This window comes from Acinonyx jubatus, chromosome F2 (assembly GCF_027475565.1).
Source record: "Acinonyx jubatus isolate Ajub_Pintada_27869175 chromosome F2, VMU_Ajub_asm_v1.0, whole genome shotgun sequence".
Lineage (NCBI taxonomy): Eukaryota > Metazoa > Chordata > Mammalia > Carnivora > Felidae > Acinonyx > Acinonyx jubatus.
The window spans coordinates 33,579,882-33,607,785 of record NC_069394.1 but is presented as its reverse complement, the minus strand read 5'-3'; the positions used below and the strand labels follow the sequence as shown (position 1 = coordinate 33,607,785).

Below are 27,904 nucleotides of genomic sequence, written 5' to 3'. Positions count from 1 at the left end.
GCTGTATGCAGGAACAACACAATAAGAAAGAATGGTAGCTGGAAAGTGAGGGATTTTTTTTTTTTTAAAGATTGGAGTGAAGATGATTCTGATGGGGGTGATCATATAGAGAGGAAAAATTTGATGATAAAAGACAGAGAAAGGACAATTGTTACAGCCTTATCCTTAAGTAATGAAAGATGTGATTTATTTCACTAGTAGGTAGGATGCCTTGTTAAAAGAACAAGGATAATTTGTTCATAATCACTAGAAGGAAGGGCAGGCAATATGAAAACAGGTGTCTGTAGGTTGAAAATGTGATTGGTTCTTCAAGTGTGCAATGTCTCATTTTATTATTTTTTCTGGAAGTGGAAAAGGTAGCAGGACCATTGTTTGTCAAGCAGAATTGGGGGAGATGGCTACTCTGGATAGAGAAAATGTGGAATTCTTATCTAGGAGTGTGGAAAAGAGAATAAACTAAGGAAATGTAGTATAATCGCCTGGAAGACATACAAACTAACCTAGAATTAGTGGTTATAAATTTTCATGGAGACTAGTTTGTGTGTTTTTGTGGTTTTTTCCTAGATGTATTCAGCTACCTGGGTCAAAACATGGATGGATATCTTAGTCCATTTGGGCTACTATAAGAAAATACCACAGTTTGGATAGCTTATAAGCCATAGAAATTTATTTCTCACAGTTCTAGAGGCTGGAAGTCTGAGATCAGGGTACCAGTATGATTAGGTACAACCTCTTCCAGGTTGCATACTTCTTGTGTCATCCTTACTGGGCAGAAGGGGGCAAGATATTTCTCTGGGGTCTCTTTGTAAGGGCACCAATCTCAGTCTTGGTGCCTCCACCCTCATGACCCAATCACCTTCAAAAGGCCCCACCTCCTAACACCATTATCTTGGGGGTTAGGATATCAACATATGAATTTGGGGGTGGGGATTGGGGGGACATAAACATTTAGACTACCTTATGGAGTAAATAGCAAACTAAATTGAACTAGTGTTTTGGTTTTGCAAAGTGAGTACCAGAAAGGAGATAGGGCAAAGGAATTAATAGTATTTGCAAGTGTGTGCAAATAGGATTTAAACTTTGTATGGGGGTAGTGGGGGAGAAGTGTGGGGGACTTAGGAGAGGTAAGGAAAAGTTTAAAAAACAGTTGGTGTCGGGGCGCCTGGGTGGCTATTGGTTGAGCGTCCGACTTCGGCTCAGGTCATGATCTCGTGGTCTGTCAGTTCGAGCCCCGTGTTGGGCTCTGTGCTGACAGCTCAGAGCCTGGAGCCTGCTTCAGATTCTGTCTCCTCTCTCTCTGCCCCTCCCCTGCTCATGCTCTCTCGCTCTCTCTCTGCCCCTCCCCTGCTCATGCGCGCTCGCTCTCTCTCTCTCTCTCTCTCCCCGTCAAAAATAAATAAACATTAAAAAAAAAGTTAAAAAAAGTTGGTGTCATCTATGGTTTGTAGGTCTCAGTGTGTTAGAAATTTATTTAAATTAGGATACTATAGAGAATGAGTTTAATTGTTTTGTTGTTGTTGTTTGTTTTTCTTGTTAGACTGTATGTAACCTCTTTGAAGGTAGAGATCTTGTCTATGTCCTTTCTTGTTGTATCCCAGAAATTAGCCTGAGACCCAGAACCTGGTAAGCATTCAACAAATATTTTTTGAATAAATGGGTGACTATCTGGAACAATGAATCAGTGAATGAATGAAACGATGTTTTTATGATTTCTTTTTGTGCCACCATTGTATGATATATGTCAGTTATATCTTAGCTTAAAAAACTATTTTGCTTTGGTTATAAAGCTCGGGGTATATACATGATATTAAATGAAACAAATGAAAGAGCTATTAAGTAAACAAAATTGAAATTAAAACTATAAAAACAACATGAAAACAATAAATATAAGTAGATTTCACATACATTTATGAAATCACATTCTTATGAATCTACTTTCCTGATTATAAGAGATTCAGGTTACCTCAGCTCGGATTAAATTAATATATCCCAAATGATAGGAGGGATACTTACTAAAACTCATATAATGGATTTTTAAATAATTTTTATTCCTGCTTACTGGCATTAATTCTATTTTTAACCACTTTTAGGTAGCTCCTTAAAATTGCTTAAAATCTGTTGCAAAGTAATTACTTAATCAAGAGTTATTTTTAATATCACATATAATTAGAGGCTGATTTAGATTATGTGACCTTTGAGTTACTGAATAGGATCAAGTCTGTAAGATAATAATTCCATAGAATTTATTTTTAGCACAGGGTTTAAGAATGTCAATTTTGGAGACCGACTACGTGGATTTTTAATCCTGGCTCAATTATAGCCTAATAATGTGATCTTGGGCAAATTCTTTGAACCTCTCAATTGTACTTTTCTCACCTGCAAAATATAACACTGTTATCTAGTTTAAATGGTTATTGTGAGGGTTAAGAATCAGGTAGAGTGTATATTCCAGTAACTACAAATAGCACCAAAATTTAGTGGCATAAAACAACCATTTAATTAGCTCATGGAATCTGTGGATCTAGAATTTCAACAGGACTTAACAGGGACCACTTATCCCTAGTCTGGACCTAAGCCATGGGTGGGGTTTGGGGGTGGGGAGCTGGAACCTCTGAGCCTCCTCAGGTATTTCTCTCCTCATGTGGTCTCTCTAGCAAAGGCTAAGGAAATGTATTTCTTATATATGGTTTCACAGTTCCCAAAGCACATGTCCAAAGAGAATGTTAGGAGGAAACCATGCTGTCCTTTTAAACCCAGCATTTTAGTTTTCTCTCTTAGTAATACATAAAGCAATCAATGTTATCTCACATCTGATGAAATCAGTTATGTGAGTTGATAATAAAGATCAGCAATTCCCAAACCTTGTTTCCGGTATGAAACATAATTCATATTCTGGTCATATTCTTTTCCTAGTGATATGACTAATTGCTAATTTCTTGCATAGCTTTACTCCTCTCCTTTCTTTCTCATTAAAGGAATTGTGATTGACATTAGCACAGATGCAAATTTGAATTCTCAACTGAAATTTACTTTTGTTAAAGAAAGCTAAATAATTTGTAAACTACATTATTTTATCAGTTGCATTACTTGTGACAATTTAGAACTGTGTTATAACATAGTGGTTGAGAACCGCTGATGCGGATCAGGAAATAATATCCAATTACAGGTTGAGGGAAAGATTATTTGCTAATATTCTACTACTCATCATTTCCCAAATATATTATATATATTCATATTGGCAGCAGTAGTTCGATATATTTCCCTTTCTTTGCTAGGATTATGTTATTTTCCTTTAAGAAAGTAAAAGCCTCCAGTATGTAAAAGTTTACTGTGTATTTCAAGGTATAGTTTAAATGTCACCTATAAGCATTTCCTAAGTATTAATCTCTCCTTTTTCTGAATAATCAACAATTTTTTTCATGAAATGCCACAGTTTTGATTCTAAGAAGCAAATTTTTCCACACTGTAGCATCTTAGGAAGAGAGATAATTCTTCCATTAAATGCTTATCATTGTGTAATTGTAGCATTTTTTTAGTAATAAATAACGGTATATGTTATAATTGAAAGTAACTTAGATGTAATGAAATAGAATACGATGGGTGTATATTAAGGTATGTTACCCTATGTTATGCTGTGTTATATGTTTTACCTGTGTGTCTTTCTAGAATGAGTTTCTTGAGGTCCTATTTGTACCCACAGAATCTATAACAATTTCACACTGTGTAATAATTAAAATTAATTCTCATATATATAATATGTACAACCATTTAATCAATATTATCTTCTTAATAATAATGTATCCATAACCCCAAAGGAGCAAGATTAAAAAAAAAAAACAAGCTAATTATGAATAATGTTTTGTTTTCCTATTTAAAATGCTGATGTATTTTGGGCGGCATTGGTTTTGCTTTGGAAGTTGAGACTTGGTCTAAAAAATCTATCTGGCCTCTTAGATCTACTGACTTTTATGTTTTGGTTCCTGTCTTTAAAACCTGCTGCTTTTGAAGCTGGCAATATATTAGGAACAAATTACCATAAACTTAGCAGCTTAAAACAACACACATTTACCACCTCACAATTTCTGTTATTCAGGAGTCTCAGCATGGCTTAGCTGTGCTCTCTGTTTAGAGTCTCAAAGCTATAATAAGGGTGTTGGCTGGGCTGTGGTCTTATCTAGAGGCTTGACTGAGGAAGAATCTGATTCCAAGTTCAATGAGGTTGTCAGCAGAATTCATTTTCTTGTGACTGGATGCTACCCAAAGCTCTAGATGGTACCCACAGTTCCTGAAGACAGCCTGCTGTTCCTTGCCACACAGGCTTCTCATCATGGCTGCTTACTTCATTAAGCTAGCAAAGATAATCTCTAGAGCAAACTGACTAGTGGTGCAGTCTTGCTAATGATATCATGGGAGTGACATTCCATCACCTTGCCATCTCACCATCTTGATTAAGAGCAAAGGCATGAACACCACAAGGTGGGGGGATTATGGGGCACCACCTTAGAATCAGTTTTCCACCCCAACAGTTGTTTCTGAAGCAAGTCCATGGTGCATAATTGGGAAACCGTTGCCTTAGAGAATATTCTCTCTATATAACTTTTTTCTTTCTTTCTTTCTTCCTTCCTTCCTTCCTTCCTTCCTTCCTTCCTTCCTTCCTTCCTTCCTTCCTTCCTCCCTCCCTCCCTCCCTCCCTCCCTCCCTCCCTTTCTTTCTTTCTTTCTTTCTTTCTTTCTTTCTTTCTTTCTTTCTTTCCTTCTTTCTTTCTTTTGGGTTTTGAGTCTCCTTTAATACTGAACATTGTCCTTAGGGGGGAATACACTTATGCCTTATTATCAGTTTTAATGCCTACTTATGAAGAAAAATGACCCTTCAGGCAGGTTTCAGCATTATGTCTCAAAATACAGTTCCTCAAACACTTGTTCCATGAGAAAGGTTAGTGTTCCAATTAAGTTTGTGGAAATTATATGTTATATAATCCTTGTAAAAAAGCATATTGCCATTGCTATCTGAAAAATCCTTCACTCAAGAAATCTTATTTAATTGCATTTAATCCAGAGTTTTCCATATTTATTTGACTAGAGGATCTTTATATCACTCAACCTATTAACATTTTGCAGAATCCGTGTTCTGTGTTGGGAAATGCCAACATATATAGCTTGACAAGTTAAAGAGAAGGGTAGAAAATTAGGAAAAGAAATGAGAGGAAAAATAAAAGATTATAGATGAATATTCCCTGTCTATTTTAGAATGGAAGTTGATTATTTCATGTTAATAATGATGAAAATGATAATACCATCAAATTGGGGTAACTCTACAATTTGCAAAGAACTTTCATGACCATTATCATATTTAAACCTCTCAACAATCTGTGATATATCACAGTTAATCTCTTTTTATACAGATGAGGAAATGAGGCCTAATGTATTACTTGACTTGCCCAAGTCATAAATTTAATAAGGAGTGAAACCAATACTTTAACATAGGTTTCATGGCTCTAGCTATAAAACTCTTTCTGTCGCAACATGCTGTTTCCTTAAAGTGTGGTTAAAGTTAAAAATAAGGATGTTGCAGAATATTTTTATATAATATATGATTTAATTGCAAAACCTCTGTTAATCTAAAGTAATGAAAACAATGACATAAATAGTTAATAAACTCTTTTATTCACTTAAGGACTTAGAAAACATGTAATAAATGGAATATCTGAACTGTTTTCTCTGAGTATTCAACGCACAACACACACATACACATAAACACACACAGTATTGGATTAGTTTGTATTTTACAGTAGAGGTAAGTGAAGGAGAAAATCTTAGCCTGAAATATAAGTCTTTGATTACTTTTTTAAATCAGGTTTCATATTTAAATGTGTTTAACTGGCTCTAATAGAATCATTGAATGTCAGAGTTACATAGAGTTTAGTGCGCTTTTTGTGGAACTTCCAACTGAAGCAATGACCTTCTCTACATTATGCTGACAAATGGTACTACAGCCTTTTCTTTGAATTATAAAAAGTTGCAAAGGTAGCACACAGAAACCCCATGTGCCCTTCACCCAGTTTCTTTCAATGATTACATCCTGTATAAGTATAGTACAATATCAAAACCAAGAAATTGACATCAACTTATATAGTTTATATAGTTTTATGACATCACATATATGGATTTATAAACCCCTGCTATTATAAAGATACAGAACTACTGTACTGTAACAAAGATCTTTGTTATGCTCCCCCTTTATAGTAACATTTTCTTCCTCCCCCTGCTCATCCCTAACCTCTACAAAGCACTGATTTATTTTTCATCTCTATAATTTTATCATTCAAAGAATATTGTGTGAATGAAATCATATGGTATGTAACATTTTGTGACCTTTTTTTTCCCCCCATTCTGCATATTGCCCTTGAGGTCCATCTATGTTGTATGTATCAATAGTTTTTTCCTTTTTATTACTGACTAATATTCAATGGTATGGATTTGCCACAATTTGGTCATTTGCCTATTGAAAGATATTTTGGTTGTTTCTACTTTTTGGCTACATATTTATCCTTATTACAAATAAAGGTATCCTTTTTGGTGAAATTTCTCTTCATATAAAGAGTTCAGCCTTTTACCGTTAAGTACAATCTTAGCAATAGTTTTTTTTTTTTTTTTTTTTGGTCAATGTCCTTTATTTATTTGAGCAAGTTCTCCTCTATCTATTCCTTGTTTTTCGAGAGGTTTTTTTTTTTTTTAATCATGTTTTTTCTGCATCAATGTGATTTTTCTCTTTTAATTTGTGAATCTAACAGGTTGCATTGATTTTCAATATTCAACCAGGCTTGCCTTCCAGCAATAAACCCCATTTGGTCAGAGTGCATAATAGTTATTATATATTGCTGAATTGTATTTGCTAATATTTTGTTAAGTGTTTCTCTGTTCATAAGGGATATTGGTCTGCATTTCTTTTGTTGTTTGCCATTTTCTTTTTTGTATTTTGTTCCCTCTGATTTTTGTTTCTGTTTTTTCTTGCCTTCCAATGGATTATTTGAACATTTTTTTAAGAATTGCATTTTGATTCATCTGTAATGTTTTTTGAGTGTATTTCTTTGCAAAGATGTGTGTGTGTGTGTGTGTGTGTGTGTGGCTGTTCTAATATATATGCACAACTTATCACATCCTACTGGTGTTTACATTTTACTGGAGTGGTATGTAGAAACCTTACATACTTTAAGTTCCTTTCCCTTTCCCTGTTTCTAATGTAATTTTCTTACATATTTCTTCCATATATGTCAAAAGCACATCAAACAATGTACCCTTTTGCTTCAAACACCAAATATAATTTAGAAAGTTCAAGAGGAAAAGGGAAGTCTACTGTATTTACCCATATTTTTGCTTATTATATTCTTTATTCCTTCTCAGTATTTCAGGTTCCTTCTTCTTCTTCTTTTTTTGTTTATTTTTGTTTCCAGAACTTTCTTTAGTCATCTTTTAGGTCTGCTGGTAACAAATCCTCTTAGTTTTCTTTTGTCTGAGAATGTGTTTATTTCTCATTCATTTCTGAGACATAATTTACCATATTTAGAATTTAGAGTTGACATTCTTGTATTTCAACAATTAAAAATATTGTTCCATTTTCTTCTGGCCTCCAAGGTTTCTGATCAGAAATCTACTGTCATTCAAATTGTTTTCCCTCTTTAAGTAAGGTGTTGTTTTTCTCTTGCTCCTTGCAAGACCATTTGTCTTTAGTTTTTAGTTTGATTCTGGTAAGTCTTGGTACAGATTTCTTTGTGTATTTCTTGTTTGGGGATTTATGTAGTTTTTTTGAATCAGGCTTAGCTTACACATTTTACAAATTTGGGAATTTTTCAGTCTCTATTTCTTCAAATACTTTTTCCATTTTAGCTTCGTTTTCTTCTTCTGAGACTACAATGACATGAATCATAGATCTTCTGTTATAATCCCTCAAGCCTCTAAAACCTTGCTTATTTTATTTTGTTTATTTTTTGTTTATTTTTTCTATTATATATTTTTTCTATTTTATTTTTTTCTATTTTGCTTTCTTATTTTATTTTTTTAGCCTATTTTATGTGTTTTCAAACTGGGTGATTTCTGTGATTCTATTTTCAAGTTAATTGAATTGTTCCTCTGTTTTCTGTATTCTGTACTTGAGCTTATCCATTTGCTTTTTAAATTTCAGTTCTTTTTCAGTTCTAAAATTCCATTAGGTACTTTCTTGTGTCTTCTGTTTCTTGTTCTAGAACTGGAAAGCCCAGCAATATATTTTTGTACTGTTACCGAGGGAAGAATATTTTATTATCTTAGTTCTGTTCTTTGAAGCTATACAAAATAAGAATATTAATTGATAAATATTATTATCTAAATACTAATAGTCCTAGTAGTTTACGACTATTTCATATATGATTTACATTGATTACTGCTTGTTTATTTATTTAATTTTTTTAATGTATATTTTTGAGAGAGAGTGAGCAAGCAGGGGAGGAGCAGAGAGAGAGGGAGACACAGAATCTGAAGCAGGCTCCAGGCTCTGAGCTGTCAGCACAGAGCCCAACATGGGGCTCGAACCAACGAACTGTGAGATCATGACCTGAGCCAAAGTCCAACGCTTAAGCGACTGAGCACTCCTTGATTACTGTATTTAATTCTTAAATAGTACTAGTTTTTACTCCTTCAACAAATGTTTACTGAGCCTATCATATGACACTTTTTTCTTTTCTTTTTTTTTTTTGGCCAATCAAATATTTTTGCTTTGGTTTCAAATGGTTAAGCAGCTTGTATACTTTACTAAGGAAAGAACTTCATTTGTGCTTTTTTGGCGGGTTGCAGGCCTTGAGAGAAAGAGACATTGTGAGCTGGGTTCTCACACCTTCACATAAACCAGACAAGAATTTTCATTTACGGTTTCCACACTTTATTTAACCCAGTTTGGAGATCTATCAGTGCTTTGTGTTAAGCAGTATTGTATTTTGAAAGGGTTTTCTGGAAAAGAAAATACTTTCAGCTCTTTGGGTAGCCATAAAATTATAACTGTTGATTTGTGCCATGGGAAAGATTGGGAAGCCCTTCTCTATTTCACAGATTAAAGAGCATTTTTCCCCTACGAAGTGAATTTTGTGTATATTAGATAGCACAATTTTATCATCCTTCACAAATAAACTTCTTAAGAAAATTATCTCCAGTTGTTCTCATACATTATTGAGATCATCATCACCTGGTAGGTTATTAAGAAACAGATTCCTAGGCCTTATCTACAGAATTCCTGATTAATTAAGTCTTGATTGGTGCCCAAGAATTTGCATTTCTAACAAGTTCCTAGATGATGTTGATAATGCTGTTTAGAGGATTTCACTCTGGTGGGAACTATTCGTCTACACAATTTTTCTACTGCCTCGTCTCCCTTTGATTCTTTAGTTACTTCAACAGATTTTAATTTTCATCATTCTACCCAAAGTGCTTTCTTTAACATCCTTCCCGATCTTCATGTCACCAAATCAAATGCATACTTTTCCGTTCCTTATCAACTGTATAGAAACCATTCACCATAGTTGCTTTCTCCTCCTGCTGAGGAAACTCTCTCCTATTTGGTTTGCAGAACTTCATGTCCCTCCCTCCTTTTCTTTCTTGCATGCTCTTTCTCAGCTTCTCTTTCTCTCAGATCAAACTCTGAATGTTAGAATTCAGTTGGAATCCTCTTTATACCTTACTTTCCATTCTATTCCTAAATGATCTACTTACTCCAATCTGTGTACTAGTAATCATGTACTAATTATGTACATAATTTATGTCTGCAGCTCAGACCCTTCTCTGTTACAACTTAACAAATTGAATTTTTATATGCTCACTTGAATGATTTATGGGTATTTTGAATAATATATCCAAAATCAATTATCATAATAAATTCCAAGATGTATATTTTTACCATTTTAATATCTATGAATTCTATAGTCAATGGCATTTTAGATTCTGTGAAGTAGAGTAATTCCTTCCTACCCCTTTCTAATAAAAAATGCATTTTCTCCAGTTTTTTCCATTTTGTAGTCTTTCCTTCCATTCAGTTATTATTGCCAGAAACCTGGGAGTTATCCTTGACTCATTAGTGTTTCTTAATTTTTTTTTTTTTACGTAATCTCTACACCCAACATGGGGCTCCAACTCATGCCCCCAACATCCAAAGTGTCATGCTCCACTGACTAAGCCAGCCAGGTGCCTCTCTTCAGTCTTTCTGAATACTCTTATATCTAAATCCGAAACAGCTCTCAGTTCCCTCTTCTCCTACCTTATCCATTGCCATCACCTTTGTTTAAGCCGTAATTACCTGCCCAATGGAATATTGCAAATGCCTATTAACTCTTGGTGTCGTTCAACCCAATCTGGAGTTAGTACTTACATTTATCTTTTTAAAATGTAAATCAGTTCATGTCACCATCTTGCTCAAAATCCTTCAGTGAATGGCAGTCATAATCTCTAATAAGCATGAAAAGGCCTCTCTAAGCTGGTTTGTGCTGCCTCACCTCACTTAGCATCTTTTTGGTTCAGACACACTGGAGTTCCAAGTTGCTTCTTCCTAGCATGCTCTTTCTTCCACTTTCCATCGGCCTGTCCCCCTACTTGTCCTTGAGGCCACATATTTCATGTCTCGTTTTAAACATCCCTTCTTCCGAGGTGTTTGCTGAGCCCAAAATCTAAATTAGATCCTATTATACTCTTTCATGGTGTGTTGAGAGTTCTGTCCTTTGCACGTATTATACTCTCCTGTATGACACTCATGATTTATTTATTGTGTTTATCTCCACTCTGTTCTGTGTCTCATTGTTTTACTCCTTATGCTAGAGCTTAGCACAATACATAGCAAATGGAAGGTGTCTAGTAAATATTTTTAAGTAAGAGAAAGTACAACTAGGGCTTAAAAAGATATATGTGCACATATAGACTAAAAATACTTTTTTTTTTTTCAAATGTAAGGCAAATGAGAAGCACCTACATTTGGGAAATGGAAAACCTTTCTTAGTTGCCAGCTACATAAGTTGTGTGACAAAATTATTTTAAAAGAAAATTTACCTTTTATGAGTGCAATTTCTGCAAAAAAGTTGAAAAGTTATTTTGAAGTAATTTTAAATTATTCATGATACTTAAGTAAAGATTTATTTTATTTTTCCTAATAGAAATTGAGTGACTCTGTTTTGTCATTTTCTTACAAAACTAATCTTTTGTGTAACCAATTCTTCTTTTTTTAAGCCACCCAAAGTTTTTTAGGAGGTTTCAACATTATAAAGAATATCATACTACATTCCAGGAACAACATTTAATTACTTGGCTTTTTGTTGCAGTGGTTATTGGCAAACCACTGTCTAATTTTTAAAATGTTCCTTAATCTTTGCTCATGTCTATAGGCCAGCATGGAAAAAAAAATAGCCTGAGTAACAGACACAGTGGATAGTTTTTTTCTTTTTTGGAATATATAATTTTTTTCATTTCTATTCCTGTTTATTATTATTAGCCTTTTCTCTTCTTGCAGAACTTTGGCCCTGTAGGATCCATCTAGAGTACATAAACTTTATATTCTGCATTCTATAAATTTTACTCATTTGGAATCTTAGCTTTCTCTTGGTATATATAGTGAGTGCTGCAGACAAAGTTCTTGAAACCAGAGAGGATCACACAGTTAACAATGTTTATAATGTCTTTGTCTGTCCTTTCTTTCGCTGTCTCCTTTACTGCACTCTTTGTCTGTCTGACTCTCACAGGAGACATGGATTACAACTGGTTGGACCATACGTCTTGGCATAGCAGTGAGGCATCCCCAATGTCTTTGGTGAGACATGTGGAGCCTTACTATTTAATTTTCGTTTTTCATTTCACTTTTCCTTTTTGATTTACACCTTTGCATGTTTTCTTTTTTGTATCTTTTTTTTTTTTTTCTTTTTATCCCACACCTGTAGGGGACAGTCAAAAGGGAAAAAGAAAAACTAGTGAGCAGGCAGTTTTGTCGGACTCTAACACCAGGTCTGAGAGACAAAAGAAAATGATGTACTTTGGTGGCCACTCTTTGGAAGAGGATTTGGAATGGTCTGAGCCTCAGATTAAGGACTCTGGGGTAGATACCTGTAGTAGCACAACCCTTAACGAGGAGCATAGCCATAGTGATAAGGTACTGAGATTGTGGAGCCTGCCTTTTAACCTGCTCATTTGGTCTTCGTTTGCTCTCTGTCACTCATTCAAACAGAACATAATAAAAGGACAGGGCATTTCAAGGGTCAATGTAGCATTTCTTAAGGTGCAGAAAAGAAAAACAAAACCAAAACAAACAAACAAACCAAAATACTTCTCGCTTGTTTTGCTGTTTTTGTTGTTTGACGGCATACCAAAAAATAAGTAAATGAAATAAAAAATTAGGATCGAAGGAATGCTTTGTCTACGGTCGCATGAGAGAACTTTGTGATGTTTTTATAAACCACAAATATGAAGAATTTTTGGATTGGCTTATTTGATTGCTTGCATATGTTTTCCTTGGGATGAAAATTAAATTATTAATAGTTTCAATCCCAGGCAAAAGGGAGATAATTGGGTCTGTTTGCACAGAAAAAGTTGTTTTTCTTTTTTCCCTTTCACTGTCATTTTGCTCTTTTGTTTTATTGTCATAGCATTTTAATGTAGTATTAATTAGTACTAGAACCATTGCCATCTGCTTTGGTATTTATTATTTTTGCTTTTAGTGTAGTGAGACTTTTGAAATCTTTTTACCATATAGATGTGATTGATTGGAACTTGTCTTTTGCCTGCAAATTCTGCATGAAGATGTGCATGTTACTTTTAGATAACTGTGAAACTGTGATTACACAAATCATTTACTTTGTTATTTGACATATAATTCATAGTGGATGGTGTCATGATTCGTAAAGGGTTTGGTTCTTCCCTGACAAAGAGATAAACTCCTAACATTTTCAAGCTGCTTCACAGTGGATACCACTGAGTTAGCCAACAAAGTTAATTTACTAAATGGATCAAAGACCTGAAAGAATCAATGAACCTACAAAAACTGAGCACTATAAACTAGCCTCACCTTTGAATCTGGCCTGTTTTCTCTCATGCATATTCAACTGAAAAGTTACGGGGGCTTGTGTATCATTACAGTTTTAACCTAGAAACCTGTTTCAAGGAAGCCCTCATCATAGGTTCAAATTTCATGTTTTAATATAACTTTAGCTTTTAACTTTAACTGTAATTAAGTCTTTCAGAGTCTTCCAAAAGCGTTTGAAGATTAAAATATCATTTCTAAATGAGTTTAGCTACATAGAATTTCAATCCATCTTTTTTGTCTTGTCCATTTGTAATTAATCTTCAGCGCGTGGATAGTTTGCATGTGTTTTCAACATTTCTCAGATTTTATAGAACGATATAACTGCAGTAATGTGTGAGGGCTCTGTTAGAATTTGAAATAATTGGATTTTGAAAAATCTTGACCTTATAAGCATAATGTAGTATGTGCTTTTGATCAATGTTTTGAATACAAACTGGTTTGTGTAATCATAACACTTTGATAATCAGGAGTTCAGAGAGATTGTACAACAAGGGGTCCTTTATCGAAAAAGAACATTAATTTCTTTGTTTGTTGATGCAATATGTCAGCACCCTGTGACGTGGCAGCCATCTAAAGATGGAGATCGTTTAATTGGTCGTATTTTGTTAAATAAGCGTCTAAAAGATGGAAGCGTACCTCGAGATTCAGGAGCAATGCTTGGCTTGAAGGTATGTGATGAAACATATGAGGTTTTGGCTCTCCACTCCTTTGTAGATTTATGAGAAAAGCAAAAGGTATAATAACTCTTTCCAACCTATACTTAGTGTTTTTCCCCAATTTTCAAGAATTCCCAAGCATTTGCACTCATTAACCAAAACTTGTGCATGTTCCAAGTAATATTTTTTATCCAGTCAACGTGGAATTTCCTGGTCAGTACTAAAAATTTATTGTTAGACCCTCTTTTAGAAGAGTCTTCAAAATACATTCTTTGCTAATGAATTCCTTTTTCCTATTTTTTTAATGCCCTTTCTCTGCCTCTGGAAACTTTTCTTTTGTTGAGCTCAGTAGAGCTCTCCTCTGCTTGCTGGATGGGATGCTGCCCGATTCATGAATTGTTTAGTAAAGCCAATTAGATCTTCAAATTTACTTGGTTGAATTTTGTTTTTTAACAATTGGAATATAATTTTTGTGTAAGGGTAGCACAATGTGTGTGTGGGTTTGTGAGTATGCGTGTGTATGAGGAAGAGAATACCGTTTAAAGTCTGGAAACTCAAAAATACGTATGCTAAGAGTTTTAATATAAATCTTGATATATATTCGACTATAAAATACCAGATAGTTATTTGGTAAGTAGATCAAATAGAGCTCTGTGGGGTTATTTGTGTGTGTGTGTGTGTGCGCGCGCGCACGTGCATCTGTACGACAAAAACTGAAATGAAAAAAAAAGAGTAAATGGTTGTTAGAGTTAAGCAGTTGCCACAGAAGTTGTCCCATAGAATACAGTGAATTATTAGAAAACTTTGGGTGTAAGTGGAATTGCCCAACTAACATTTATTGGGTGACTGCCATGGAGCTGACACTCATCTGAGTGTTTTACTTCTATTGTGTTATTTAACACACCAGATGAGAAACAGGCTTAGAGAGGTGTCATAACTTGCCCACGGTCACAAAGATGATGATGAAGGTGGGATTTAAATCCAGATCTGTCCAACAGTGTTAGAACAGTGAAGAGTAGAGGTTAGGAAGTCTTGGCTTGATTCCTGGTTATAGCAGTTATTAGCAACATGACATTGGCCAGCTAACCTTCTCTTAGCCTCAGATTCCTCATCGGTAAAATGGAGATAATAATGCTTATTGAGTTGTTATCATAAGCTTAAATAAAGCACTACACAAGCATTTAGCACAGTGCCAGGCACACTGTACGATTTCAGCAATAATAATAGTGTAGGTGATTATTACTATTGAAGGTTATCAAGCCAAGGAAGTTTAAAAATGGTAACATAAGGATGTTGGCCCATAATACCTATACATTTAATTTTCAGAATGAAACATAGGAATCTTCAGTTAATATTAACTGAACTGCACCTGGTGGGTGTGAATCATTGCAACTTGGGATTAAATACATGCAATAAGTCAGTGATTTTAAAATTCAGGTATCATTCGCTCAATTTAGAGAAAAAAAATAACTAGTTAATGAAATTAATTACCGCTGTTTGCTTAACATGCTATAAAGGTGATATAGTGATTGAATGGTAGTTGATCAGAAGCATTAATTTTTGTAAGAGGCCAGTCTTACAGGTACACATATGACTCCACAGCATTATTGCTGACATTTTTTTTTTCCTTTTTCTAACAGATATATGTAAATAACAACATAAAAGTAGAAAAAAAATTGGGATGCCAATGATTTAAAGTTTACATGAATTCAAATGAGATTCAGTACACTTTGTAATTTTCTCAGAAAAAAATCCATCATCATTATATACATTACCAATGTGCCTAAAATATTACTAACTAATGAAATTTTAGTAGATTATCATAACTGTCATCAAAGTAACAAATATTTATATGATCATGATATTTGAAATCTACAACTAGAAATGTTAATATAGGGGCTCCTGGGTAGCTCAGTTGGTTTAGTGTCCAACTCTTGATATCGGCTCAGGTCATGATCTCATGGTTTATGAGATCGAGCCCCATGTCAGGCTCTTGACTGACAGTTTGGGGCCTGCTTTGGATTCTCTCCCTGACTCTCTGCGCACCCCCCTCACACTGTCTCTCTCTCTCTCTCTCTCTCTCTCTCTCTCTCAAAATAAATAAACTTAAAAAAAAGTAAATGTTAACATAACTATATAGTACTATAATAGAATGTTTTTAGAAATGATAAAAATTATTCTTTAAGACAGAAATTACAAATTATTCAACTTTTTCTAAGGTATGCAATATTTTTTACAAATAATAGATTAAATTGTGAAAATTTTAGAACATGTGCGAATAGTTCACATGTGTTTAGTTCCTAATAACAGTATATTATTTAAAAATTATTTTTAGAATATTATAGTTTTAAAAGCTACAAATTGTCTAGTTATTTTTTACTTGAATCTGCAACTATGTTCCTTTGAACAGTATGCCTGTTTTAAACACTTTCCTCTTTTAAACAGGTTGTAGGAGGAAAGATGACTGAATCAGGTCGGCTTTGTGCATTTATTACCAAAGTAAAAAAAGGAAGTTTAGCTGATACTGTAGGACATCTTAGACCAGGTAGGTTTCTATCTTTGATTTTTTATATTTAAACTGTTAAACTCAAGTAGTTATAAAAAAGTTATCCTCATTTGGAAGTGATTTGACCAAAAACAAAGGCTTATTTAACTTAGATATTTAAACTTTATTCATTAATGGAAGTATAACTATTGTTTCTGGAGTCACATTAGATAAAAAGATTTTTATATTTACTGATATAATTTTTTTGCTGATGGATACTCTTATTGTGTATCTAGTATTATTTAGCTTCTTGTAAGCCTTCATTTTTCTTTTGAAAAAAAATTCCAACAGTTTAGGAAACAAACTTCAGGGATAAATACATATTTCCTAAAATGTGTTACTCCTTATCTCTTTCGTAATGGATACTATTGGAGAGATCCTTGAATGCCTTAGAGAAGATGTGATAAGATGTTAAGCGTTAAGCTTTTTATAAGAAACTTTAGATAAGGTGCTTTGTTGCATATATATTGAAAACCTTAGAATATAATCATAAAGTTTTCAAAGAGGTAACAGAGTTTAATAGTTTCCACAATTAGATAGTCTCTGGAGTTAGACTCCTGTTAAGAAACCACAGAGATAGCTTTTATGTAATTTTATTCCTCAATCCCTTTGTCCTTTTGGGTAAAAATACTAATCATCTCATCATCAAATTTGATGCCAATGCAACGGTTGTCAGTAGGTCTTACTCCATAACGGTGATTGTATTCTATGGAGTTCATTACAGTTTAAGATTGCTTTTGTTTCAAGTGTATTTTATGGGATTAGTTTTTCTTTCTAAGATTATCATTACTGGAATGTACTATAGGTGATGAAGTATTAGAATGGAATGGAAGGTTCTTGCAAGGAGCCACATTTGAAGAAGTATATAACATCATTCTGGAGTCCAAACCTGAACCACAAGTGGAGCTTGTTGTTTCAAGACCTATTGGGTGAGTTGGTCTGTGCACTTTCTACATGTGCCTTATAAAATTGACTACCATTAAACAATCTGTAGTGTGCAAATTACCTGGTTGTTCCATAAAAATTATTGTTTTGAGGACAATGCTTCTTTTCATTTTTATTAAAACAGCGCACCAAAAATCATGACATCACTTTATCTTATCATGCTAGAATACACAGTTCGTTAGAAAAGAAGAAGAAATATTTAGGTGTTTATTATTCTTATTGTCTTAGTGGCTTGACAGATGACCAAAGGCATGGTGGGAGAAGGAGACTTCAGTAACTGTTACTTTTATTTCTTTTTAAGAATTTTATTTAAAAAAATTTTTTTCCATTTTTTAAAAATGTTTAATTTATTTTGAGAGAGAGAGAGAGGGAGAGAGAGCACAAGTGGGGGAGGAACAGAGAGAGAGAGAATCCCGAGCAGACTCCACACTGTCAGTGCAGAGCCCAGCACAGAGCTCCGTCTCATGAACTGTGAGATCACGACCTGAACCAAAATCAGGAGTCAGATGCTTGACCTACCGAGCCACCCAGCTGCTCCAGTAACAATTACTTTTAGAAGGAAAGTTTCATGAACTGTGGTCCTCTACATTGTGAAAATGAGGGTCCATGAATTTTCTGTATTTTTTCAAAATGGAGATTTCAGCATAGGAAAGAGAGGGCCTAAGGGCACACTATTCCTAAACAGAAGGAACAGTGGAAGGAGCAAAATGACATCTTTAAGGAAACAGACCAAAGAAATAATCAAATACCAAAGTACTCCTTTTGTAATTTTTACTTATAGATGAAATTAATGGTTTCCAAAAGTTGGCATTAAATATCATCCTTTGTGCTTATATTATGAAAATTACTCATTAAATATCAGCAGTGTTTCCCTTACAGAAGCTTATATTCTAAGCCAATGTAAAAGATATACTTGTAGCTAAATAAAAGCAATAAAAAATATATATATACACTGACAGCAGCAAATTATTAAATACAAGCTGGGGTTAAGAGTATTCGAGGGTGGAGGCTATAGAAATTGTTTTTTGTTGTAGAGCACTAATGCCCCGTTTTCATTCATTTAGGAAATATTTGAAGTATATTATTTTGCACTCTTTTTATGTTGGGGAAAATGACTCTACATTGCTAACGTAGTTTTATTGAAAACTTTTTATTCAATTCAACTTTATTTATTGAAAAAGTTTTATTCACTACTCACATTCAGAGTAGTGAATCTGGCACATGACATTGTATCTATTTTTCATTTTGTCTTTTCATAGTTTTGTAATATGATAAAACTGCAATGTATTAGCTTAGTGTATTAATCGAATCTATTTGTTGGTATTGAAGGATCTTCTAATCATATTTTTGTTTACTATCTTTAATATTCTTTTATGTACTTTTCTGAATGATCCTAACCTTTAAAATCTACCTCTCCTGGCAAATCTCAAACAAAAACGTGCACATTTTTGGTGTAAGTGCAGTTACAATTTTTAAGTCCCAATGAAAACCATGGCTGCATTTTTTCTCAATGGAGTTATTGCACTCCATTTCAGTAAAAATTTCAGTCACAATCTGAATCTTTAAATATTTCTTTTAGTTATATTTTATTTGCATTTCAATGTTACTGAATAAAGAATAGAATAGAATTCAAATATATTTATCATAAAACTTATCTTGAATTCAAAAATTTATTTGCATGGATAATCAGGTAGTGTAGCACATAGAAAATAAAGTATGTGTTTTTATAAATCTGCTCTAAGTGCATATGACTATTCCTTTTTAAATAATTGGGGTTAGCTCAGAATGTTTTTATTAGCAATAAAGTACCACAGCTTGTTTTTTCTTATTTATGTAATGCACAGTTTTGTTCATTTTATACTCTGCTGTTATATGTCGGTTGATAATAGTCAAAATAGCAGTTGCATTAGTTGTTGAAACAATTTCTTGTTTTCTTATTCTATCATTTCAGAGATATCCCTAGAATACCTGATACCACACATGCGCAACTGGAGTCTAGTAAGTTTCATTTATATTAGAAGAAAATAATAATGTCATTCAAGTATTTAATCAATTAACACAAACTAAGAAATATAATAATCTTGTTATCAAATATATAGTCATATACAAATGAAAAAATTTAGCATTATTTCATGTTATTGTGAGATAAAGTACAAAATTCTATAATATTTTAAGAGTTTTTTTTAATTGCACTATCTTAAATACTACGTATTTTTTAGATAGCTTTATTAAGGTATACTGCCATAAATTGCACCTAAGTGCACAAGGAGGTAAGTGTTGACATACAGATGAAACCATCATCACAATAAAAATAATGAACATACCCATCTCTCCTAAAAGAGAGAGCCCTTTCTTCCTCCATTTCTTCTAATTTTAAAATTCACTACTTTTTGGGGGGGGGGGTGCGGCGCACAGGTGAGTGAGGAGCAGAGAGAGAGCGAGAGAGAGAATGAATGCCACAAGGGGCGGAGAGAGAGAGAAGTGGAGCTCACCCGGGGTTCACGTTCACCCAAAGCAGGGCTCGAGCTCAGCTGAAGAGGGGCTCAAGCTGACGAACTATGAGATCATGACCTGAGTCGAAGTCAGTCACTTAATGCCTGAGCCACCCAGGAGCCCTAAAATGTACTATTTTGTAAACTAACTCTCAGTAAGTGAGGGGAATATTTGGGGTAATCTAGTGAATAATATTCTAATTTATATTTTTAGAAATGGGATAGTAATTTCTGACTTAACATCAGGGTGGTGAAGGAACAAGAGACATATAAGTTTAAGTAATGTTAAATTCATAAACGCTTTTTATTACTTGTGTCTGAGTACTATTTCAGATGTTAAACAAATGGATTTTTTCCAATGAACTGTTTCTTGATTGATTGAGAGTAGAGTAAGGGATATTGTAAAAGAAGAGAGGAATAGGCTTGCCATTTGAAATAAGATGATCAGGATAGACCATACTGAGAAGGGAAGATTGGAGCAAAGATTTGAAAGAGTGGCTGGCTCTCTGGGGAAAATGCTTTTCAGGTATGGGGACTGGGTCATGCTATGGCTCTAAGGCAGGAAAGCCTAAGATGCATTTAGGAAAAAGAAGAAGGCCAGTGTTGCTGCACCAGAGTAAATAGGCGGGGAGGATGAAGGGTGAGGAGTAACGGCAGCCAAATTGCATAGACTTCATGAGCCTCCCTAAAGACGACTTTGTTCTGGGCTTTTGCTCTGAGGGCAATCAGTAGCTACATAAGTTGGTTTTGAGGAGAGATTTATGTTTTAAAATCTGGCTACTATGTTGGAACTAGTTTAAATGAGTCAAGAGTGAAAGCAGAGAGGGCAATGAAGGAACTATTTTAATCTTTAGTGTCTTATTTGGATACTTAGTCCATTGAAATCTTTAGTATCTTATTTGGTGACTTAGGCATTGGTGGTAGCAATGAAAGTGATGAGAAGTGATTGGATTCTACAATAATTAAGAATATACTATGAGTGCCACCTTGGTGGCTCAGTCGGTTAAGCGTCTGACTCTTGATTTTGGCTGAGGTGAGATCTCATGGTTCGTGAGATTGAGCCCCACATGGGGCTCTGCACTGACAGTGTGGAGCCTGCTTGGGATTCTCATTCTCCCTGTCTCTCTGCTATTGTTAGTTAAGTTTTGGGAGAGTCAAAAGTTATTGTGGATTTTTGACTGTGTAGGGGCTAGAGCCCCCAACCCAAGGGTCAACTGTATTAATATAATGGTAATTATTATATATATGATATCATTATCGTTATCATCACTGCTCCCATTTTACTGGATGCCCAGGATTGTGCTTGATGTTGTGTCTACATTATCACACTTATTTCTTACAAAAGTCCTATGAAATATGTACAGTTCTTATTCACTTATGTAACATCACTCAGGTATTGTATGAGCAGGGTGGAACCTTTTATCTTATTATAGCTATTTAAAAAAGTCCCTAGTCTATAATTTTAAAATTGTTTCTGAGGAGATAGGGATCCTTTCTCAAATTAAATTAGAATCAATCCTTTATTCTTTAAATGTTGAAGAATAGGTTTCTCCAAGGCCCAATTATTAATCCTCTTAGTTCCTCAATAAATCCTTCTCTTCATAATAGTTTTAATTGCCATATGACTCTTAAATTTATATTATCAAAATGATCCATCATTATTCCTTTATCCTTGGATGTTTAAATAATATGTTAAGTGTCTTCCTCTTACTTGAAGCTTAACATTGTAGAAAACTGAGCTTACTTCTCACCATAAAGCCATCATTCTTTCCACTTCTAAATATTATATAAGGTGTCACTGTTACTTCTGATGCCAAGACATAAAGTTTCCCCCTTCATTTTAGACTATACCCTTTTTAGAAGTGTGTTTTATCCACTCATGCCTCCAATTTGGAGGACACTTTACGGTTTGATTCCTAACACTAATATCTACTCGACATTTGGTCCCATCCCTACATCCAGTTACCTGCTTTACATCTCCCCTTGGATGTCTCAGAGGTATCGTGTTAGTTCTAATTAACTTCTCTACCCATTCTTTTTTTTTTTTTTTTAATGTTTATTATCGAGAGACAGACAGACACAGAGCATGAGCAGGGGAGGGGCCGAGAGATGGAGAGACACAGAATTGGAAGCAGGCTCCAGGCTCTGAGTTGTCAGTGCAGAGCCCGACATGGGGTCGAACTCACAAACTGCGAGATCATGACCTGAGCCGAGGTTGGAGGCTTAACCGACTGAGCCACCCAGGCACCCCTCCACCCATTCCTTAAACACAGGACTTGTCCAGTGTTTTACATCCCAAGAAATATCAGCAGAGTCTTGTTCAGAGAACAAGACAGAGACAAAGGATTTTCTTGATCTCCTGTCTAATTACAAGGCTTGAAATCTTCATGTTTCTCCCTTTATCTCTCATGTCTAATTCGTTTCCGAGTCCTCTTTTGTCTATTTTGTGATATTGCTGGAATTCTTTCTGCCCATTCCATCTTCACAACCTTTCCTATTATTATTTTACTGAATTCCACTTGTTTTGAGGTGTTTTCCCTCTCTCTCAAATCAATTCACACTTTAAATAAGTGGTAAAGTCATCTTCTTCAAATGCAGTTAATGCCTCACTCAGAAGAGAATGAGAATGAGGCAATAATGATTAATACTCGATTAGTGCCAAAATGTGTAGCCCAGAATTCCAGGCACTTAATCCCCCCACTATCCACTTAGCTCCATTATTATTCACTTTCTGAATCGTTCCTTCCCCTCCATAGAAATAAATTCATATATATAACTTCTGAGTACCAAGGCTGTGCTTTCTCTGCTGTAATGTCTCTTGTTTCATGGACCCTCTCTTCCTTTCTGCCCATCTAATTTACTATATTCTTTTCCAGATATGGTTTTAAAGTGTCACTTCCTGGAAACACTTCATGATTAATATTATAGTACTTATGTTTTTAGCATTACAAGTTTGCATCGCCTTCAAGTTGCTTTTTTGATTTAGGTTTTGATTTTTCCAGAGTTTCTATTTTTAGAAATTTCTTAATATGTTATGATAAGATACGAGTTTAGTATATACATAGCAAAGTAACTAAGTCCTGGCATAGAAGTCGGTCTTTACTATAATTGGCAGAGAAAATGTTTCACTCTTGGTCTTAAGAGAGTCGCTCAGCTGTACTTACACTTTCAAAACATAGCTGTAAGTTTATTTGGAATATTGTGGCTAAGAAAATGGTCTATATAATGATGTTTTGTGGACGTTTTAAATAAATAAATACATAAATACTTTAAAAGATATGTGGTAAAGATTATTAAATGCTAATGAAGAGTCATCATTATTATTTCTTATGTATAATTGCCATTTCAGGTTCCAGCTCATTCGAATCTCAAAAAATGGATCGCCCTTCTATTTCCGTTACCTCTCCCATGAGTCCCGGCATGTTGAGGGATGTTCCACAGTACTTGTCTGGACAACTTTCAGTATGTAATCACTACATTAATTTCTCTTTTTGGAATACCAAGTATTGTTAACACTTTATGACGATAGCATTTTGTAAACCAACTGCTTCTTAGACTATAATTTTGCTTTTAACCATCAACTTTCTCATTCTTAGTAATTTCAGTTAATTGAAATTTAAATTACTTAGCATAGTATTTCTTTATTAGAGTTTATTAGGTTTTCTGGAATTTGCAGTCAAATGCTCTACCACTGAGCTATACCCCCTAGGTTTTCTGGAATTTAACGAGAAAATTTGTGATGCTATCTAAAACCTTTTTTACCTTAGTAATTTTATTCTAAAATTCAAGGTTATGATTTTTGCTCAGTGTCTTAAAATGACTATAACTTGTACTAGACTTTTAAGAGAAATAAAATTGATGTGTTGTACAAAGATGGTATATTTAAGATGAAAGTAAATTTTATACATTCCCTACTTTTTGAGTTCAAGGAAATTTGAATGTCACAGTAAAGCATTGGGGTATGAATATTGCTCTCAATATAATGGTACTTGAGATGCTTTGGTCAACAGACAAAACTAAATAGATGGTAAAATATTTAATAGATAACTGAGTATACTGTGTGATTACATAGTAAGTGATCCCTAATTTGAACATTTTATAATAAAAATGAAAAATTCAATAAGGCATTATCTGTCCATATTAGAAGAGCCTTGCAAACTTGAGCCTTCAATTATTATGAATTTCTTCAGTTGTCATTCTCTTTTTAAACTATTTAAAATATTAAAATATTGAAATTCATGTTGTTATAGTTTAGAAACATAATGTTGATGAATTAGTAAACTTGCATAAACTTGCAATTTTAGCACTATTAAGAACTATTTAGGTTATCAAAATTCAGATACTGAATTTTGGATAAAAAATGTTACAATTAAAAAATAAACTATTTTTGGGCTGGTGTTTTAAGAGCAATAGAAAAAGCTTCTTGTTTAATCAGCTTTGAAATTTCTTTTTTTGGGGGAGGGGAAGGGAGGTGTTTGATTTTTTTAGTGAAGAATTTTTATTAATTAAAAGATATAGGAAGTATAGGCAGAATTAACAGATTTAAATTATTGAAATAGTTCTTAGACGTGTCTGTTCTGGGACTATTTTGATCACAAAGGTGGCAATGACAGAAAAGTTGCACAAGAAAGAAGTTGAGATACTTACCAGGAACTTGTAAATGTCTTACAAAAATGAATTTCTTCTCTATTATTTTTGTTTACTTTCTCTCATAAACAGAGTGAACCTTTTCATTTGAAGACAGTGGTCTTTTTTTTTTTCAGTTTCCATCATAAGTAGCATCTTTCAACTTATTCTTTTACATATGTTGACAGCACAGATGTTGTCATTTGTAGTTACAAATATATGTGTACTTTCACCATTTTAGAAAGTGCTAATAGACATTAACCATTTCTTTTTAATTATTATGGATTCACTGAAATAGTCCATCTTTAAATAATGCATAGTATGACTGGATGATGCCAGTACATAAATAAGTGTGTGTGTGTGTGTGTGTGTGTGTGTGTGTGTGTGTGTGTAGTTTGCTTCAGTTGGTGGAAGAGGGAGCGGAAGTTAGACTTCATAGTAAGTAAGTATTGCTTTGTTACTGACTTTGAAATCCCAGGGCGTATGGAAGTGGGGGGAAGATTAAGGAGTGTAGTGCAGGCATTTAGACAAATTTCAAATTCAGCTATTTTTCATCATGGTTCAAAATGAATATAGTAGAAAGGTAAGACTTAAATATTTTAGGGAAACATAAACTTAAAAGTTATACTTCTAAATATATAATTAATGATTTCAAGTCATAATATTTACATTTATAAATGATGTTAGTTTAAAATCCATGTAATTATAGTTTAAAATGTGTACATTTTATCATTTTCTTATGACTTGGAAGGGATATGTTCCAGTAAGATGGTGTTAATAAATACTATACATATTTATTGTGGAAAATCTAGAGTGCAGATAAATACATAAAAAATAAAATCACGTATAACCTGCCACTAAAGTGTAACATTCACATACATATAAATGTTTAAACAAAAGTAATAAATCTGTGTATAATATTTTGAAATCTGCTTTTTTACTGAGTAATATATTGTGCACATTTTTCTTTAAAACTTTTTTCTTTCAAAATTTCTCTTAAAATTATTTTAATAGCCAATATACCATTTTAACTTAATTCTCTATAATGGGACATCTTGCTTGTTCTTAATTTATATTACTATAAACAATGATGCCATGGAAATCCTTCAGTATAACTCTTACGTATTCTGTTAGTCGAACAAAACATTCTTTTGTCAGGATAACTTTTCAGAAGTAAAATTACAGGAAGAGAAGGAAAGAGAAAAAAAATTGAGATTCTTGAAATCTGTTGCCACGTTTTCCTCAAAAATGTTTGTATGAAATTAATCTTCAATCATTGACTCAAGAAATATATGTTAAGCTCTGGCCCTGGGTCAACCTTAATCCCAGTTGCTGGGAATATAACCGTGAACAATCCGATAGACACAGATTTCACCTTCATGAAACTTAATTTTATTTTCATTCTTTGCATGCAGGAAACAAGCAAGATATCCTTCTGGATATAGTGTTTCCCTTTATATTTAACCCTATTCCTGCCAACTGGAGACCATTTTGGTTTTCTCTAATGATGTAGAGTTTAGGTGTTATATATCACCTTTTGGGAAAATTCCTAGGAAGTCGCAAGGCAACATTACAATCCCTATATCCTTCTATTTATTTTACCTTTGGGCATTTTTATTCTGGTGAGTTTTTACCTATGCCCCCAGCTCACAATTTTATGGCATTGCTAATTCTGGAGAACAAAGAAAATTTGTATGGTATATAAGCTGACCTCCTAATGTATCAGGTCAGTTCGTGGACTGATATTTTCTCAAGTAGAAATATACATATAATTTAAATTGTTGTTTAAACTTTCATTTCAAGACTGTTGATATTTTTAAAACTTTATGCAGTTTATTTCCTCTCTATGCTTGAATTCTGCTGTTGCTGGTTATTATTCTAGGGCATAAATATGAAAGTGCCATAAATGTATTTGGTGAGAAAATCATTTTGAGTTCAGGTTTATGACACCTGGACTGTATGTTAGCCTTGGCTGTGTCAAAACTCTCTTATTTTGATTCTTTTTAAAACTTATGTTCTTCCACAGTTTAATAGTTTGCTTCTTTAGGGGATTACTTTTGTAGTTCTTTCAATTATTTAAAATTAATAATTTAAATGATTAAATCAACCATTTAAAATTAAATTAAAAATCAATAATTTAAATTAGTTGGCTACTTTTTGAAACAGTGTTAAGATAAAATATAGCCTTTGACTCTTTTTAAAAGTGAGAAGCTTAAAATTCTTTCTTTCTATAAGAACACATTGATTCTTACTGATAATAATTTTGTTTTACTTCTGGGTCTGTGGTTGCTTTATGTCTACAATGTTTCCCTAAGTTACTTTGTTTTAATATTTTTCTGACTCCATTTTTAGTGATGGGTTTGTAAATATTGTCCATATCCATTTTGTATGCCCATTTAAATGGAGTAAGTAACTGAAGAATAGGTATGTATCTTTCAATATCCTTAGAAACTCTACAGCCTTTTAAAAACTTCCTGTAAATGAAGGTTTATTCCCTTGAGCTTTTATGTTTTATATTTCATCATCACAACCTTGTTATTCCAGAAGCATTGCATAAAAGGAATGCCCTAAAGATAGTGCAGTGTATGATGCAAAGTGACATTAAAAATGCAAAGGGGCACCTAGGTGGCTCAGTCGGTTAAGTGTCCCACTTCGACTCAGGTCATGATCTTGCGGTTCATGAGTTTGAGCCCCGCATCTGTGCTGACAGCTCAGAGCCTGGAGCCTTCTTTGGATTCTGTGTCTCCCTCTCTCTCTGCCCCTCCCCCACTCACGCTGTCTGTCTGTCTGTCTCTCTCGGAAATAAACAAACATGAAAAAAATGCAAAATAGTGTACAAATTCAATTCTTCATTTGTATGAGGCTGAGTTGTCACAGGTTTCATCAGATATTTCCTGTAAAATAAATGAATCAATATGAATCGCAAATTGCAATGCAATACGTAATAGTTCACCATTCATGTATGAAATATCCAGAATCTATTGAGACAGAAGGCAACTTAGTGGTTGCCAGGAGTTGGGGCATTAGGGGAATGGGAGTTGATTACATTACTTCACAGGTACAAACAGGTACATAGGGTATTCTGGGGTGATGACAAGTTTTCAAACTATAAGAAGCTGGTAGTTGCATAGTATTGTGAATGTACTAAATGCCATTAAATTGTATACCTTAGGATGGTTACTTTTATTATATGTGAATTTCATCTCAATTAAAAACACTAGCAAAACAGAAATATGTTTTTTCCAGCCAAGTTTAATGTGTAAACTTATAGGTAAAGATTAAGTTTAAATTGCCCTAGATTGTAGACAACTGATTTCAGAAACCTGTGAATTGCTTACTTGAGATCATCTTAGAAGATGGAAAATGTTTGCCGTAAAGGACGAATTTATTTTGAAGTGCTGTTCATTTCAAATTAAGCTTTTTTAGTTTATGAAGTAAAACTTACCTGCGCAAATCTTCCATTACCTGTTGCTTTGGGTCTAAAACAGGTAGAACAGGTGAGAGGAGAAGGAAAATAAAATCTATTTCCAAATAGAGTATATTGCTAGTTCCTTTGTTCAGCT

General features: G+C 33.8%; 1 protein-coding gene across 50 annotated transcripts in view; it reads left to right on the top strand.

Annotated features, from left to right (window-relative positions):
* Positions 1–27,904, top strand: part of RIMS2 (regulating synaptic membrane exocytosis 2) — a 601,125-nt gene that overhangs the window by 295,579 nt on the left and 277,642 nt on the right. For 28 of the 50 annotated variants that reach the window (XM_053208502.1, XM_027064049.2, XM_027064046.2 and 25 more), the window contains 6 exons: positions 11,939–12,147; positions 13,626–13,745; positions 16,179–16,278; positions 17,084–17,207; positions 19,175–19,221; positions 23,065–23,177. In XM_053208502.1, the coding sequence (XP_053064477.1) occupies positions 11,939–12,147; positions 13,626–13,745; positions 16,179–16,278; positions 17,084–17,207; positions 19,175–19,221; positions 23,065–23,177 (713 nt within the window). Of the gene's footprint in view, positions 1–11,743; positions 11,812–11,938; positions 12,148–13,625; positions 13,746–16,178; positions 16,279–17,083; positions 17,208–19,174; positions 19,222–23,064; positions 23,178–27,904 lie in introns of all 50 variants that reach the window. The other 22 variants (XM_053208501.1, XM_053208509.1, XM_053208504.1 and 19 more) reach the window with 1 other exon arrangement.